The sequence below is a fragment of the Oenanthe melanoleuca genome, chromosome 7 (assembly GCF_029582105.1).
Source record: "Oenanthe melanoleuca isolate GR-GAL-2019-014 chromosome 7, OMel1.0, whole genome shotgun sequence".
Taxonomy (NCBI): Eukaryota; Metazoa; Chordata; class Aves; order Passeriformes; family Muscicapidae; genus Oenanthe; species Oenanthe melanoleuca.
In genome coordinates, this window is record NC_079341.1 from 31,306,976 (window position 1) to 31,325,875 (window position 18,900).

The 18,900-nt window shown below is 39.6% G+C and overlaps 1 protein-coding gene across 1 annotated transcript in view; it reads left to right on the forward strand.

Annotated features, from left to right (window-relative positions):
* The window catches only part of THSD7B (thrombospondin type 1 domain containing 7B), a 243,712-nt gene that overhangs the window by 65,868 nt on the left and 158,944 nt on the right, over positions 1 to 18,900 (forward strand). Inside the window, exons 5-7 of the mRNA XM_056496809.1 lie at positions 2,135 to 2,304; positions 13,652 to 13,807; positions 15,712 to 15,909. Of these exons, the coding sequence (XP_056352784.1) occupies positions 2,135 to 2,304; positions 13,652 to 13,807; positions 15,712 to 15,909 (524 nt within the window). The remainder of the gene's footprint in view (positions 1 to 2,134; positions 2,305 to 13,651; positions 13,808 to 15,711; positions 15,910 to 18,900) is intronic.

Consider the following 18,900-nt stretch of genomic DNA (forward strand, 5'->3'; position numbering starts at 1 on the left):
GAGCGCAGAGAGCTGTCCTTGCACACTGCTCACACACAAGTTACTCTGGGAGAATATATAAAGGGATTTTTTTTTTTTTTTAGATTCAGGAACTGATGAAGTTTAATTATCTCTCTGAGCTCAGATTTAGTTATTTTGCATAATTTTAATCACTGATGGCCTAATTTTCATAGGTGTTAACTCCCACGGCTCACACTGAATAGGAGAAACAGATGCTCACACCTCTGGAAATGAGTCTTTAGGATCCAGAGTTCACAGCTGACTTCCTAAGCCAGATATTGATAATGAGTTTTACCTTAGCCAATTTTAGTTTTAAGAAATACTTCCCTGAAACAACTATTTCCATGGCTGTGAAAAGGTGTGTGTGTTCTATATTTAAGATTTTAATTTCAAAAGTAGACCTGAAAAGCACAGAGTTCTGAAGGTTGTGGAGGAGGAATCCTCTTCACCCATTGTGTGATGAAGAGGATTTTTCATTTCCTTTATGGTTGCATTTAACACTGCAGGCCCAAGAAATGAGATTAGGAATTCCCAGAAGGAATAACGAGAAGAATTCATGGCTGTGCTTTATATGTTGTGGGAGTTAGGTATTTGATACTTGTCATGTGAAAAGTGTCTTCATTATTTTCTTTGGGTATAATGAACCCTGTGAGTGTATCCAGATTTGCACAAGATACTGTGATTTATTTAAAAGAGCATGACAGCTCATCTGAGCAGTACCTGTACATGCAAGTAATTGGCAGTATTCACAAATATTTTCCATGAATACATTGCAAAATTTGGAAGTGCTTTGGGGTTAATTAAAAAAAATTATACACCAAAAAAAATTGACAAAATAAGTTAGGAGAACATTGATGTGTGCTCACATTAGTGATTTTATTTTTCATATGGTTTTGAGATGAAGGTTTGCTTGCCATAGCTGTAGTCAGGAGCAGACACTCACTGTGGAGAATACACAGAATTATGATGTGGAAGGCTTTTTCTGCAGAGACACCCCACTGTGTTTGAGTTTGCAGTGATCAATCAGCAGTTAAGGAACATATGTAGTTTTAACAACTGTGGATCTGCTGTAAAGGAGAGAGCATTTGTCTTGAGGATAAAGGAAGGAAATTATTTTATGTAGTTTACATTACACAAAACCCAAAGATTCTGGGGTAAAAGCAAACTAGGAAATTTAGAGGAGTGGAGGCATAAAGCAGCACAAGTGTGAACAGATTGGTTATAAAAACAATATTGCCTAAGATTTGTGTTCAGGAAGCTCGGGAAGAATTTGGGCTCTTATTTACTCCCCTCATACTGTGACCTGTGAATCAAAGCAAACTCTGCCTGTGGAAACAGTTGTGTTAGAAATATGCTCTATGTTTATGATGGGGAAATAAATTCTGCTTTCCATGGATACACAGTACTGTTTTCCCTGTGGTTTTAATAAGTTTTTCCTGGCATTTAAGCTGGTACACGCTAACAATTATTGTCCGTACAGCATTCACCTACCTGTGCCCCAAAACGTTTTAATTCCTTGAAAACCTTTAATGCTCTTTAGGTGTGAATGGAATATAGAATGAAAGTGGTTTTTGTCTAGAGCTTGCTGTGTATCACAACTTGTGGAAAATGGAATTAACTGAGGTGCTTTAGCCAAGCCATTGTAGGAACTGGCAGTACCTTAGGCACTAAGAAAGGTCCCCCTGTGGAAAAGCTGCAAGTGCTTGGAGCTCCATCGAGGTGTGCAGGATTTCATCTGGTAAGGGCATTTCAGAGCAAGATGTTCAGCTCTTGGCAGAGAGGGGTGGTTTAGTTCTTTGAGACACGTTTGAAAACTACTGTTCACACTTAATCAAACCTCTTAATCTTTGCTCATTTTTTACACTGTGCTCAAAGGTGCTGTCAGGATGATTTAGTGTTTCAGAACGCTTTGGAGATTGGTGCTCTGTCAAAAGTTTTACACAAGTGCTCCAGACAAATAGCACATACTTAACCTATGTAAATTTAGCACTCAAATGTTTCCAAACATTACTTGTTTTGAATAGGAAAGTGCTACTAAAATGATTATACCAATTGTATTTTGTCATTTAATAAAGTACCTCTCCCTTGCCTGTAGTCTTTCAAAAACTCATTTTACCTATTCTCTTTCTCAAAGGTTTGCCTGGAGGACTTCTGAATGGAAAGCTTGCCAAGTGTCTCTGCTCCTTGACCAGCAGGAGCCTGTCCAGCAGCAGCAGGCAGGGCTCTGTGGAGGTGGGACCCAGAGCCGGGTGGTGTACTGTGCCCAGATCAGCGTGGAGCCGGGGACACAGCGGCCGAAGGAGGGTGCGTGTGCAGGCTCACTCTGAGGGGCTGGCCTGGGTACATCTGAGTAGGAGAAACAGGAGGAAAGAAGTACATAACGTGGAGTCATTGCTAGCCTTTGGCTGGCTGAGACCCTCCTTGTATCCATGCTCACACAGGGAGGTGCTGCTTGGCACCAGAGGAACTGCCAGGAGCCACAACCTCCTGGGATGAATTGCTGCCAGTTCTGTTGTTCACCTGCATTGGGAGGGGTACAAAGGATGAAGGAACTAAATTATGCTTGGAGTTGACTTTTATTCATCTGTCATATATCAGGAAACCCAGCCTCTTGGTAGCTGAGTGCACTTATCTGTAGTGTAGTCTTAGTTTAGAATATAAAACAGGTTGTCACACACCATTCTGGATATGGCTTTAGCCTCTGCTTCAGGTTGATACACAATCTTGTGATTTGAAGGGGAAAGCAAAAATAATATTGTCACAACTTTTGAGCAGAGAGACGGGTTTTGGACTCTGGAAGTGAGTTATATTTCTTTAAGAATAATAAGTAGTTACAGATTCACAATGAATAATTCATCATAGGCTGTTTTATTTACTCAATATAGTGCTCTTGCAGAATGTGTTTTTGAGCAGAGATGTAAGATAATAACAACACAATATTGTATCTTAGATTTATTTACTTACAGAGCAGAAACTGAGTGTTTCCCAGATGCCCAGTGTGTATCCCAGCATCCCTTAAAGACTGAGGTTATGGGAAACCAGACCTGTTTTAATCTCTAGTCAGTCCATGCACAGTGGCTGATTCACCTCTCCCAGACATCTGGCACTTGTTTGCTCTCCCAACACAACCCCTCTCTCTTGTTCCACACAAGTGTGTGATGCAGGGGACTTTCAGAGTTAGAAAAGTGCTGTTGATGAAAGGTGGCATTTATTGACTTTATTCATCACTCCCGTGTTCCTTGCAGCCTCTGCAAGGCAGGTTGGTGAGCAGAGAGCTTGAACTGACTTCATTCAAGTCTCTATTCTTTGTCAGAATTGTGAATTTCTCAGGAAGACATGAGGAGTGCCTTTGAATTCCTTGAACATTTACATATCTCATGACCAGAGTAGTGCTACATATCCAGTGTGACCCACCTGCAGCTTTTCCCCTTGCTTAATGTCTTAAAAGTTGCAAGCCCTCTCCTCAATTAAAAAAAATAAAACCAAACCATGGGATACCTCTTCCATGTAATCTTTCCACTTCTAATTTAAAAAAAAAATCTCATATAGGCAACTGAAAAAACCCAGATGTGCAGAGCAATTGTACAAACTATAAACTATTACTGTAATTTCAAAGCAGTAGTGCAGATGTACAGTAGTGCTTGGAAAGTGAAAATCCCATCTACTGTCAGCACAGTCACATGCAAATGGAAACAGGGAAAGCCTTGCCTATTACCCCTCCTCATCCAGTAATATTCAGTGTGTCTCATTTGCTAGCTGACTAATTTTCTTTGAATAAATAAGGAATTACGTATTTTTTGGCTTTTTTCTTCTGGCAATCAGAACTGGCAGAATACTTTTATTCATCACTAGGGCATCTCATCTTTTACTGTACCAATTTTTCAGTGATGAGGAGAAGATGAGGAAGTTAATCCTCTATCTATAAGCAAATATAGTATCTAATTGCTACCATCAAAAGCACAGTAATTTTTCTTTCTTCACCTCTTGAGTGTCCTTAAAGGGATCATTCAGGAATCAAACAAGCGAGTCTAATGGGATATTACCATCCATCACAGTTGTTATTCTTCTGGTTACTTCCAAAGAGAATTTGGACCTGGGCCCAATGACATATGTGAAAGAAGATTTTGTCCCGTGGTCTCTCCAGCAGCATTCTGGGATAAAATATGTTGAATCCTAGTTGGAGACAGGTACCATCTGTGATGTGTTTATACGTACTGCTCAAAGCTCTTTTATCCCCCAAGGATACCTCTCCCATTTTTTATTTGCTTAGTCTTCCCATCTATTTCTTCTTTTATTAAAATGTCTGTGTTTGGAAAGGGAGCACCTGTTTCCTTGAGTCCCTGTATATCAGTTGTTCAGAAGGTTAAGTCTACTGAAATCTTTTTGTGTTTTGCTTATAAGGTTCCAACTTGAAGATACTGAAAATGAAGAACTCTCACTCAGGTATTATTTAAGAAATGCATTGATAAGATTTCATATTTTTCCTCCCCAAGAGGTGATCTAACTAAGAAATCCCTGTCTTGATCTTATATGTTTTTTAAGCCTTGAGGAGGAACTTCATACTATTAATATGAGTATTTGGAAGGAAAAGGTCCTGCAGTCTTTGGAGTCCTTGATGATATTCCTGTGTTCTGAGGCTGTTAAAGCTAAATTTACACTGATAAAGTGATGTGTAGTTCAGAGGTCTGTGTTCCTGTGTGTGTAGGTAACCTGAGTGAAGAAACTGCTGGTTTTAATGCTGACTGTTCTGTCCAAGGAGTCCACATCCCTCCTCATTTGTTAGGCCTTTGTTAATTTAGGCTGAACTTTAACCTGATTACCTTTCAATTGGTCCTGCTGTTTTTAAGTATCTCACTGAATTTTAACATGTTTAAATTTATAGTGCTTAATTTTCAGAGATGTTGTAATCTCCTAATTCCAGAGCTGGAAGTAGCAAATCTGCATGTTTGAAATGATGTTGCTTTTAAAGAGGTGACACATTTTGCACAGAAGGTAGCACAGAAAATGCCAGTGAGCTGCTTGTGGTATAGGACTTTCTGCCCTTCAGCTCTGGATACTCTCTGATCCCCATGCCTGGACATCCCATTTCTGGAACAAACTGTAGGAATGGTGGTGACTACCCTTCTTTGTACCTCTTTTTACAAGTAAAGCTGTTCACTTGTATGAAAACTCTTTTAAGCAAAGAAGAAATGCACATCCTTAACTTGTTTTCAAAGCCAGACACTGCTACCATAGGACACACATGCTTTCTTCTCTTCTGTAAACGAGCTTACAAAAAGAGATAAGATTTTTGGGGTTTTATGAAATTTTATCTGAAGTGTATTTTTCCATAATAAATTTTAATTGATCTGGGTGAATGTCACTAACTAGCAATCCCCAGTGTGCCAACAAAAAAGACACCTGGAAAAGACAGGGAAGAATATTATGCAACAATCTGTTTATGAAGCCTCTCCTTGTTTGGCAGTACAACTCTCCTCTCAATCACAATAATTTATTCCAGTGATATGGGAATAAAAATTCCTCTTAGAATCTGGGACTGGTGTCTGTGTTTATGTTCAGTCAGTTAATAATTATATGTAGTTCCTAGATTTAATCTTGTACCTCAAATTTTTTAACCTTATTTTTTGAAGACCTGGGCATATCCTTCTGTTGTCTAATTAATTTTGCTTTTTGGATTTTTCTGGAAACTGTATCTCTTTATCAGTAGTCTGGGAGATGGCAGTCTTTCTAAAATACTCCAGAAGTATTTCCTCTCTGCACTGAACTAGTTTCCTGCTGTCTCTAGTGACTGGGATTGCTGCTCTTTCCTTATTTTCTGTAGTTTTCTAACTAGGGTTCTCTCTGCCCTGTCATTCTTTCATAAAATTGTGCCTGATATATCTTGACATTTTTCCTTTTTTGCTTGTTGAGTGAGATCCAATTTGCCTCTTGCTTTCAGAATTTTCTTAAAGTATTTTGCAGCCTGTCTGCTTAAGTTTTAATTATAGGACTGAAAAGACCTTTGTGAAATAATGCTTTGCTTCCTTGAATCCTCTTTATTGTTTACTCAGCATAGTAAATTTGGCTAATAAAATGTATTTCTTATTACCTGCTCACCAGAAATCATTGCAGGTTCCTATTTTCTTAATCTTTGTTATTTTACAGCTGCAAATCCACATAAAATTCTCATGCCTGTACAAGGTTCTAAAGTTTTGTATACATTTTTTTTTTGCTTAATGAGTTGCTTTATCATATTATTTATCTCCAAATTTATCTTTATCTGAGCTTTAATTTTAATATCACGTATGTGACATAGTTGTGCCTTCATTATTTTGGATAGCTTTTAGTGTTACCCTGCAAAACTATTTCTTACAGAAGTCTCTATTATTTTTATATTCTTCTTTCCTTTGAGAGAGATTCAGTTCTCTCCTGTTAGTAGACCTAGTACCTTGCCTGACTTACTCCACTGCAGCTCCCCAGCCTATACTAATTTTTGCTTTATTTTTAGGATGCAATTCCACCTGGTTCATTTTACATCAGTTTGTTTTTTTATAAACTTCTGTGTCTCCAGCTGTAGCAGCAAAACCTCCTTTAGTCTGTTTATAACTGAGGACTTGGAAAATACTCAAGTACTTGTTCAGGTCTAATGGTTACTGTCTGATCCATCCCTGTGTGTATTCCCTTATGTAGTTTTGTCTTACAAGCCCCTTTACTGACAGAATCACAAAATGGTCTGAAGCTGAAACTGGTCCCTTGCACTTTCATCTAAGTCCTATGTCTACGAGTCTCAAAATGATTATTTTATGGCCTTTATATGTTCTTGTTTTCCTCAAAATATTGAGCTTTCTCCCTATTGCTGACAGACAAAAATGTCTATCCCTTTCTTATCTGATGAGTGAATCTTTCAGACTCTTCTTGATTCCCACATGGGAAATATTTTGGCATTGTGTTTTGTCTTTCAGATATTGGTGCCTCTTTGGACTTGCACACAGATTAATTTGAGGAGTCCTTTCATTCTTATCTTATGTTATTCTCTGTTTTTTCTCATCCCTTTCTTTTTTGCCCTATTGTCTTTTTTTAGCTCCAAAATGCGCTATTTTACTTCATTTGCTCTGTGTGCTCTTTTTCCTAATGAGGGTGCCACATTTTTTTCCCTGCAAGTTCTTTGTTCTGCTCTGAATCATGACCTTCCAATGTGTGTCTCCTGGGGGATTAGTGTTTCAGATTGGTGCATGTGACATCTGTTCAGTAAACCATGGAGTATTTTTGGGAAAAGGACAATACCAGCAGAAAGTCCAGTTGGAATGTGCCACCATCCCCTTGGGTGCCAGAAGTCCTGTGGAGCACCAGGTCTGACTCTTTAGGATCTGGAGGTTGGTTGTGCAGGTTGTTGTTGTTGCTTATGGCTGTTGCTATCCTGCATATTTAAAGGAAAAGGACTGTGTTGATGGAGATAAGCTGCCTGTGGGAGTTGATCCAAGTTATGCACTGCTGTTGGAGTGAATAGGAGCCTTGTGAGGAGTGTGAGCCCTATATTAAACACACACTTTTTTTTTTTTCCTTGCTGTTGTTGTTGTAAGTTTATGCTGGTGAAACTGCAGGAATGAGAAGATTAATTTGTTCTACGGAAATTAGAATTTTAGGACTTTGATGTTTAAATCCTGTTTTCCTTGTCTGGTTTATGAAATTGAAAAGGAATAGGTTAGAATGCATTAGTAATGAGAAAACTTGACTAGGACTGTAGGAGGGAGAGAAATGATGGTCAGCAGTGGTGTGAAAAAAGCTTTGTTGAGCTGCTTCTGGTGCAGCAACAGGAGCATCCAGCCTGGGGCTTAGCTGACCTGAATCACAGAAACCAGAGTGGTTCTCAGGTGGAGCCTCTCCCCCTCCAGGATCCCTCTCATCCCAAACTAGTTATTTATCACTGGGATGGCTGTATTGGCTTGAAAAGATGAGAAATACACCTCTGAAGTGTGAAATATATTCAGGGAAGTCTGTATCAGATTTATATTGCTGGGATGCCAAGTTATTGATCTGTAAGCTCACCAAATGCTGAGCAGAATTTATGAGATAGAGCTCACATAATGGAAAAATAAATATGTAACAGCTGGCTTCTTCAGGGGAAACCCTGTAGAAGCAGGAGAGGAAATGATTTTATTCAGATTGTTGTAGTGCTTGACAGTGGTGTTTAAATGTGCATTTCAGAAATTTGAGTTTGAATCCATTAAGGAAAAAAAAACATTTTCCTTAATGTTTTACAGAGGTGTAGTATTTTCAGTTCTTTCATATCTTAAAACTAATTAAACTAAAATGAAGTGACTAATGTTTAAAAAGACTTTGACAGTGAAAAGAAGTGAGTTTTTAAGAAGTGCTTTATAAATAATAGGGCTTTTTTTTTTGTCAATGAGCTATTTGTTATGACTGTGAATAGTTATCCCTTTATAAATGCTTTAATTTGTTTAGCTGACTGTGGTATGCAGCAAATAATAAGCTGCCCAGTTAGTTCACGTGAGATACTAGGTTTTAGTCCAGGTTTTTATCCTTGAAGCTAACATTTTTAATTGCATCTGTATTTTTTATAATTATTTCCTGCCACTGAAACTGGATTGATTCCATTCAAGACAGTGATGGTTTGTTCTGTGTAATTTAGTTCTGAGGCCGAGGAGCTGCATTGTGTTCAGACAATAACATGGAGTGAGATGAAAAATTAAAAGGATTTGTGTGTACAAGGCTGTGACACAAACTGGGACACTGTGGGGAGAGAACAAAGCCAGAGGTGTCTAGAAGAGGAGACACTGGAGATAAATGAAGTTTGTGTGCCAGGGCCAGCTCTGTGTGGCAGCTCCCAGGATCCACACTGGCTTAGCTTGGGGCACCTGTGCCACATCCTGGCATCCCTGGCACATCCACAGAGGTGCTTTTCTCGTGCCACTCACAGCAGAGGTTTCTCCTTCCTGTGGAATGAGCCCTGAACTCGGCAGTGGGCAAAGCTCTCCCTCTTAGGAGGCTTTCATGACAATTTCCTGGATTTTCTTACCTGTTTCATAGGTTTTCTTCCCTGATTTCCTTATTTCTTCTCTCACCCTCTCTGGTGGTCTGCTCCAGCGATTTCCAGCTTTTTTTGGATAACAGCCAAATGCTCAAATATCCCACATAATCCTTCTTTCCTTCCCATCATTGCCTTTGCTGCCATCCCAGCATTTCTTGTTGCCTGTGCTGTTTTTCCTGGACACTCTTAATGAATTGTCACCTCTGATCTGCTCAGTCATGTGGCTGCTGGTGGGGAGCCCTGTGCTCACTCTGAATATTTGCCAGATATGTAGAGCCTGTTGTTAATCTCCACAAATTCTGCTGTAGCAAAACAATGCAGTATCCCAGCTGAGACCACAGTCCTGTTGGGCAGCAAAGGGAGGACACAGGGATACTTTTTGTCTGTGTCACTTTAATAAAATGGTGAGGATTTTTATTGTTCTGAAATACATTAAGCCATTGTTGCTCTTGGCAATTCACTATTAACCCTCTTTCATGCTATGATTAGCCTTCTATTCATACGTTGTTCCTTGTCTGTTTAATGGATTTTAATTGAAAATAGGCCTCCAACTTGGTGCTTAGTGGCTTCAAAACTAATTGATTCTTCCTCAAAGCATAAAGGAACCCTTTCCATCAGACATGGGGTGTATTAGGCCCTTAGTGGAAGGATGCAATGGAGTTGGTGCCATTTCCAGGCTGGTCAGATTGTATTCACCACTCCTCCCTTGTGTAGTGTTTTGGTTTTGCTATAAAAATGTCTTTCAAGTTAGAGAAATTACTTGCAAATGTTGTGCTGGGTTTACCCCTATTGTGTTTTACACATGAAGGTGTTTTTATAACATAACTCACTCCTTTGTGGTTTTCTCAAGTAATTTCCCTGTTTTATTGATCCAAGTGTCTTTGGTTTATAAGTCCCAGCAAAGGCAGTAAGAGCTTTCAGAAGGATATGCTATCCCTTTCTCATACCTGCCTTGTATCCTGGCAATTTTTAATTTGGATTAGTTTTGCCATATGGTAAATATTTGGATTTATTTCCTTGAAAAATGAATATTACCTAAAATATGTAAGAGGCAGACCTGATAATCTTTGTGTGTATTCCAGATATATTAGTGATATTTAGAAAAGTCTCATTTTGGTTTTAGTATGAAAAATACTTGGGTTTTCTTTGTAAAAGGGAAATGTAGTTAAACTCCAGGAAAAAAGTGTTATTTACCTCCTGAGGAGTTGAAAAACCATATTTGACAGGACCCCCTGGAAACAAAATGCCATCCTATGCATTTCTGCCTCTGTCTGGTCAGCATTGCTTTTAACATTGTGTGGGTATGTGTGCCTGCAAGTATCTGTCCACATGACTGCATTCAAAAGATAATTTATTTATTGGCTTAAAATTACATTATAGAAATAATCATATCAGAGCTGATTTCCTCTTCTACTCTTCCTCCAAATCATTACCTCAGTAAAAAAATATAGGGAAACAAGACACTTTAGAACCCAATTTATTATCTCCTGCTGGTAGCAATAACCTGAAAATAACAGCAAATAGTAAAATTCAAACTTGAGGCAAGACACTGGTGCTGGGAACAGCTGCAGTTGCATTTATAAAGGATAGATTCAATATAACAGCTATAGAAATGTGCAATGTTTCAGAGGCTCCCAGATTAGTACTTGATTGCTTTTTCAAGTTTATTCTATAGATTGGGAAGAACACAGGATTTTAAAAGGTACGAACAAGTGTCATAAATAAGCTGCTACTTGAATCAGAGATGTTTCCTTCCCCTCCCACTCTTTGCTTCCCTGGCTTCTGCCTTTTACCTTCCTCCAGAAAGTGGATAACATTGTTCCAAGGAAAATAATTACCCAGAAAGCACTTTTTCTATATGAATGCAGGAAAATGCCACTACAGAGTCAATTATTGAACGAAATCAGAAGGCTGGCCCATTCCTAAAGACATTCCTGGCAGCTGTGTTCATTTATCATAGGCATAATGTCAGGTTTTTTTCCTGAATAGGACATCCCCAGCCAGGCTACCTGTGCCATTTGAAGGCTGCAGTATGTGAGAATTTTGGCATTTAAAAGGTTCACAGAAAAAGTCCCCCTTATTCCTTTATAATGAAAAAAAATAAATTTGTTAATATATAAATATAAAAGAATGGCAGTAGAAAATCACATCAAGCTTTATAATAAACCAGATGGAAATCAGAGTTTTTAATCAAATGGCTGAAGAAGAAATGAAATTCTCTTTTAAAGAGGATCCTGCTGGTTCATCCTGTCACTCTGGGTGGAAACTTGTGTCTCTATACATCTGGCAGGTGTTGGAAAAGGATGGTATTGTATATGCATTTATCATTACAGCTTGGGTTTTTTATTCTGGTCTTACTCCTGAAGACTGACTGGAGGATTGCTGTTAGTATAGAGTGAGGAGTATGAGTTGGCACAGACTTGGAATGTATTTGGATATTTGATGAGAATTGTTTTTTCTTACTTACTTTTTATACAATGCAAAGCACTATGTAAGGAATTGAGCAAACAAGCAGCCTTATTCCAGTGCCAAATAGGATGCAGGTCCTGGGAAAAGAGCTCCCAGTGCTAGAATTAAATAGGGTGTCAGCCCTAGGGAGGAAGAGGAGCAGGAGGATGGTTGGCAGGGAGAGGAAGGCAGGGATTTCCATCAGAATGGGAAGAAGTCATCCATGAATCTGGGTTGGGTGGTAGCCCATTAACTTTTTGTAATAAATTTTACTTGATCTTTTTAATCCAAAATCAATTTAAAATAGTGTTGGGCACACTGGTTGGTTTTCAAGAAAGGAGAACCATCCAGTTGTATCTAGGCTTCCACATTTAAATAGTTAAATTCAGCATAGAAACCTAAAAATCAGTGAGGAGGGAAGAGCCATTCCTGGCAAGAACCCCTTGGGTCAGAGCAAAGCAGGACTGGACTTTATTCCTTGGGTTGATCATTTGTACTCAGTTTTATTTCCTTTCATTTCTCCAAGCAAACTCTGAGAAAACTGATACAGTTTTGAAAAGCTTGATGCTGAGAGGCAGGTGAAGCCATGCATGAGACTTCTTGGTAAAATAAATACTCTTATCCTTAAAACTCTTAATATTTATCTCATTCTGTCTGTCACTTCACTTGCAGGGTCCCTAGAAAAGGTCTCTTTATGTGGGTATTCAGGAATTGGATTTGTGCCATCTTGTTCTAATCTTTAAATGAACATGTCAAAGGCCTTACAGTCTCAGAAAACATCCAGAAAATGGTCTTTTTTACCAATGTATTGTCTTTCATCTTAGAATTAAATCACAGTTGTTTAATCCTGTTACTCTGATGAGCTGGAATCATAAGCACTGATACTGGTCTGAATATCACTTCAGTTTGATATATCACCTGAATATCACTTCAGACTGATAGGTCTAAACTCAGCTTCAGGATGTGCAAATCAGAATTTGAGATTTTGAGCACTAAAGTCTTGTGTTTTAAAAAAAAAAAGTGTTTTTCTTCAAATAATTCATTTTAAAGAAAATGGTGTAATATCAGAAAAAAGGAAAGATTACTCATATATTGGGCATGGTTTTACAAATTCTTTTAAAATCAATTCTGTGCATGGAAGCAAAGAAAAACAGACATGAAAAATAAAAAAGAGGATAAAACAAATTCAGTAGCTATAAAAATTAATGAAGTCTTGGTAATGCCATGGCAGAGTAAACTCAAACAAGCCTTTGCCTTTTGAAAGACTGCTTTGATATTGATTTATCTAAAGAGACAGCCAAATTCAGCCCATAATGTAATTAAAATGCAATATCATATAATGACTCAGAGGACAGATTTAAGAGTCTTTTTTTCCCTTTCTTTTCTTTCCTCTCTCTGCCCCAAATAAAAAGGTGAGAGAAGTTAATTGAATCTAGAAATCTCTTATGATTAATGAAAATATAAAGAGAGTCAGCTTTCCAAATCCATTGTCAGTATCAACTAAACTGGTTCTTGGCAGGGTTTGGGATTGGCCCATTTCTGGGATAAAGAGATCCATGGGTGCAGGCAGCTCAGGTAAATGTCTCTCCTCCTAGGCAGGGAACATGTTTCATGCTTGTATCTGTGTAGAAGAATCTGAGAGCTCTGCTCAGTTTTATTGGAAGTAGATGAAGAAAAGTCCAAGGTCTGGACACTGCATCCATAATCCAGAGATGGCAGTGCCCTGAAAGGCATGGGAATGGGGAGAGTCCCCTGTGCTTGGGTTTTTTACTCACCTGCCTCTGCCTGGCTTCCTGTTGCAGTGGGAGCTTTTTGGATTCCCTTCTTAGGTATCTTTCTCTTCAGTCCTGTCTAAAGAGCTCTCCTTGGCTGTAATTGTGGGGATTAGATCCCAGTTTGTTACTCCAGCAATGTCGAAAATCAGCACTCAATCTAGTCTTAAAGCACCTGATTATCACTTATCATTGTCTCAACTGCCTTGCTGAATATGAGTGATTTAGATAAAACTCTTAAGTGCCTTTCTGATCACTGGATTAACTTTTTGCCCAGGGAGATAAGACCCTGAAAAATCGCTGGAGTTTGGTGCGTTCTGGAAAACCAAGGCCAGCAGGAGAGAGTTACAGCCTTGATTTTATTTTTTCCTTTTTAATTTTTCCTTTTTTTGTTCTCTCTTAGTTGCCAGACCAGTTGCTGGGAAGCTTTGCCAGGGTCCTGCCCCAGCTGCCTCCCAGGTGTGTCACCTGCCGTGCCTGGCCGAGTGCGCGGTGTCCTCGTGGTCACCGTGGGGTCCCTGCCTGCCCGAGAGCTGCCAGCACCGCCACGGAGGGAGAGGTGAGCAGGGCATGGACATTACCAAAGGGCTGCTAGAGCAGGGGTGTCACACTGCACATTGGGAGCCTCATGTGTTTTTTTAAAAAATTAATCTAACACAGGATGAAGCTGTTGGGTGTGTGCAGTGGAATCTGACCTTTAAAAGCTTTTTGCCGTAATTCATGTGAGAAGAAAAAGTAAGATTTTTTTTCAAGCTGATTCAGATCCTTGTGCAGGATGATCTCTTGGGCTAGCAGCTGCCAGGCTGCCCCTGTCTGATCCCCCTGTGAGTCCTGCTGCATGCCTGTATTCCAGGGCACTATGTTGGGATGGAGGTGCATCCCATGGCCCTGAAATCTGGAGACTCAGCTGGACCCAAGAGATTCTTCTTATTGTTGTGGGTTTGGTTAAAATTCCTGGAAGGATGTGCAAATGTAACTCAACCTCCCTCCGATTTTAATTGTCTGCTGTACATGTTTGTTGCTGTGACACGTTGAGATTCCTTGCAGAGCCTTTCCTAAGGATCTAAGTTGCAAAGATGGCTCTTGGAGTGCATGTCCTTTCAGGAGAGGGAATGAAATCTTGTGATTTCAGTGAGCATTATTTGGGCAAGCTTTGGTCCATTTCCCTGCACTTCTTGTCATCCCATTCACTTTTAGTGTTTTCATTTGGTTTTGGAATTTTCCCTTTATTTTCTTTAGCATTTAATTTTTTTTAGCATCTTCTCTACACTTCTTTTTTCCCTTTCTTCCATGATTTCAGGATTTTATTTGGGATAATTTCAGCAAGTTTTGTTCCATTTCACTGCCCCTCTTGTCATCTCAGTCCATTTCATTGTAGTCCCTCAATTTCTAAATTTCCTGATTTTTTTCCATTGCATTTTATTTCATCATATCTCCTTTCCAGAGAATGAATATTATTGTTTGGAAATTACACTTTTCTGAAAACTGTTTAAGTATTGAAACGATTTCAACTGGTCAAAATTTTTCAAACAAAAAGAGAAATAATAAAAAAATTATAATCTTTGCAAAAGCATTTAATGTTTAAATTGTTTTGAATCATTTATTTTTGCTCATTTGAGAACTGTGGAATTTTGATCTATTATATTCTCTGGGGTGTTTTACTTTTCATTTTCTTTTCTGTTTTATGGCCAAAGTATTTCCATGTGGCCTCTACTAATGCTGTATATTTGCCCCTGCTCCAAGACTGTCAGAGGAAAAATCCCCATGTATTTTTTTCACCTTTTTCTTAGAATTCTGTGTCATTTGCATAACAGAACTTGCTGAAAGATACTTGTATATTAGTTCTGCATTGTATATAGCAACATGACTTTTGGTTTTATTCAGAAGGAGGTAGATTATATAATCAATTCTATGATTATTTCTGTAACCTTTTTCTTCCACTTTACATTTGAATCTTCTGGTTTAATAGGATGTCATTTCAAAGAGGTCTGATATGCATTATGTATCAGAAAACCTTATACCTTCATAAAACAGAATACTAATTTCTTAGTAAACTGCTCTGCTGTGTCTCAAAACAAATCTTTTCGTTAGTGGATTCCCAGGCAGAATATAGATGTCATTTATATCTTCAGTTCCTTAACTGTTCCTCTCTTTTTATCTTAATGCTGTTATAACATTAATATATGCATCACTGGTAAATTCTATATCTGACACATATATTTTTATATGCTGATGAAAGGGAAAAAGACGTGGAAAATGTGGGTTGGTGGAATCCTTTGCACACTCTTAGATTTTGCATGCCTGGGCATCTACAGCTGAGTGCTGTCCCAGTCAATCCAGTTTGTAAATATTGTTCTCTTGTTTGTCTTTAAATCCTCCAGCTCCAGATGCCCCATATAGTCCTCTTACTATTGTATGTATATTTTTTCTGTTGTGCAGTTAATTCAGCTGTGCTTTTTCCAGGCTTCAGGATGAGGCAGAGGCAGGTGCTGGTGGATCCAGTGGGCACCCTGGCAGGCTGTCCTCATTTGGTGGAGTCCATTCCGTGTGAAGATGCGCGGTGCCACGAGTGGGTGGTGTCAGAGGGATCCTGTGTGACCCACCGAGGGAGATGTGGGCCTGGGCACCGTGTCCTGAAGGCTGTCTGCACGAGCAGGACAGGTGAGCTGGGCTGTGCTCTTAAAGCCCTCTGGTTTTTCCTGCCTCCTAGAAGGACATTTTGTTGCAGAGCAATTGCAATTACATACAATGGCTCTTTAATGAATTTTTTATGGAACTTTCAGATTTTTGAGTTGATTGTTTTGCTCCTTAAAGCCTGGGGCTGATAGAACCCAGGATTTTGCCTGGAGCCAAAGGAGATGGCTCACCAGTATAGGTTGTGTGTTCTCATTGCTGTCCTTATTACCACAAAAGTGGGATTTTTTTGTATAAAATCAGGGCTCTCACTGAGATCAGCAGCTCTATGGGCATTCAGAGTATCAATCCAGCTCCCAGAACTACTTCTATGCTCAGTTTTTAGCCTGTGGTCTTGAATAATTCTCTCGTTGGGATAACACTGTTACAGTCATGAGCAGGGATGCTCGGTTGTGCTGTCAAAATTAATACAAGACTAAGATGTAAATTAAATGATTGTACTGAGTAATCCTTCCCTTGGCAGCAGTTTGAGACCTGCAGAGTGCTCAGTGTACAAGTTGCTAATAATGAATAAGTACATTTTTATGTGACGTTTACAAACAGCCAGCAAGATGTTATTTCTTGTGTATGGTTTGAACCTCAGCCAAAAGTTTCATTTCTTGATAAGGTCACTGTTGTCAGATCTTTAGATTCAATTACATGGAGCACAATTTTGCAGTCCTTAGTCACAGCGAGACTGTGCTATCATCTCAAAAGTGGCAAAATTGTGCAACTTTAGAGACTGATATTGTATCTGAAATGGAGAATTCTTTTTTTACTTGGTGGTGAGACCAATCACAGGAAACAATTTCAGGTTGGTAACAAGTGGTTAATTGGTAAGTGGTTGATCCAGTGGGTTGTTTACAAGGCATTAGAACCTGTCAGAAAGAGATAAAGGCTGCTTTGCCTGGATAGCGTGGGTTCTCCTGAAATATATTTAAATCTGTGTAGTTTTCTTGTTAGTTTGTGAGAATGAGGGAAAAAATACAAAAGTGACACAGGCAGAATGTGGAGGAGAGCAAAGAGCTCGCTGAACTTTGCCTGAGTGGTCCCTGCTTGTGTGTGATGGTTGCTGTAGGTCCAGGCCAGCAGGACGTGTGCAGATGGGGGCTGGCACTGCTGAGGAGCACCATGTACTTCACACTGTTAAAGCTGCACCAGCATCCATCTCTGTGCCCCACCTTGTGCTGGGGACAGAAAGCAAGTTTCATGGCATGCTCACTGATCTCTGATCAAACTGTTCTCTGTGGCTGTGATCCTTCAGAAGCCAGGCCTTTGAAGTGTCCCTCCTTCACTCAATTGTGCAACAAGGTATTGGAAGTCTCACAATACCCTTTTCATTTCAATTATTCTGTGCATATTCTAGTTACAAAAAAATATGTTGGGACACTTACCACACCGCCAGCCTGAGGCAGATATCATTAGATGTGATCAGTATCCACTTAAAACTGGGATGGTTTCACCAGGAAATACAGGTTACCAAGGTTACACAGGTTAGAATCACTGCTTAATACTACTCTGAAGAATTTCTGAAGTCTTAAGTGAGTATGAGAGGTCTGGAAGAATCCTTAGAGTTGAAGTTGGAAAAAGAGTCAAATTGTTTCTTCTCTCAATTCACTAATGTAGTTGCTTTGTTCATAACCTTATTTATTTCCTTCTGTAATATTCTCTTACCTAGATTTCCTTTGCAAAAAGTAGTCTGGGTTTTTTTGGATAAAAGTTAGAGTGTCAGCGTTGCCTGATGAGTTTTACTTGGAATAGCTGGTTAGTTGGCAGTAGGAGGTCAGAAGGGAGTTATGTTAAACTGAGATGTGTCATTTACAGGTGAAATAGCATAAAGCCTGTGTCCACGCATTGTCCATGTGTTCATGCATTGTGCACATGCTCATTATTCTGTACAAGCAGAACAAGCTGTATTATGTGCTGCTATTTTCATTTACTTAAGCATCTTTTGTAGACTTCAACTCTAAAATCCAGTGATTTATCCAGTCATTCTGTCATCCATGCTTGGCATTGTTGCTCAGTATTCCTACTGAATGCCTGAAGGGATGAAAAAAATAAATTTTTGGACCCTGTTAAATGCCAAAATCCAGTACATCATCATCTTAACAGTTCATTTGGGCCTGGAGTGTGTTGATTAGGGTACTTTGGGTTGTCTCTGTATCCCTGCTGGCAAGATGCCTTCGTTTCCATGTAAATGCCAGGCTTGGTGACGTGGTGCTCCCCTCCTGTTGCTGCAGTGTGCTCACTTCTCCTCACAAGCAGCTTCTGTGCTGTTGGTGTCAGCTGTGCTGCAGAGGAGTTTGCCATCAGGCTTCTTGTCCTTTCCTGCCTTGTCCATCCTCCGTGGCTGAACCCTTGTCCTGTGCTGCCTGTGCTCGGCTGGGTAACGCTGGGCTCTCCAGGCTCAGACACAGGAGCCCTTTGCCATGTGCAGTCTGTTTGCTCCCTTGCCAAAAGAGCTTCTGGTCACTACATTTTCCTTCTGCCATGTACTGTCCATGGTGCCAGCCCATGCCCTTAGAGAGGTGAGCAGGGGACAGGGGCTGAAGAGCCTCCTTCTCCAGCTGAAGCCTCGCCTTTGAATCCCTCGCAGTGTCCTTTCTTTCCATGTTAATGAGCAATCCTTTCTGGTGAGATTGTTACACTGGCCCAGGTAACAAACTGCTGCTGGCCTGAGCTGGAGATTCGACAGCTTGGGGGTGAGTCACAGATGGGTCAAGCTCTGATTTGTGGGGTTTCTCTGAAGACTTCCCTATCAAAGCAACATCTTTGTGTAAGGGCTTGCATGAACTTCAGTGATGAAACACTTGTGCTCAGCCTACAGGTACAGAAGTGGTTTTTTGTTTCTTAAATAGGTTAATCTGTAATAATGAAGTGGTTCCACAGAGCACATACTATGGACAGCAGAGTTTTATGTAGTAGCTGGAGTCTGTAATTTGTGATTTGCAGCACTTTAGCACAGATGAGGAGTAATGA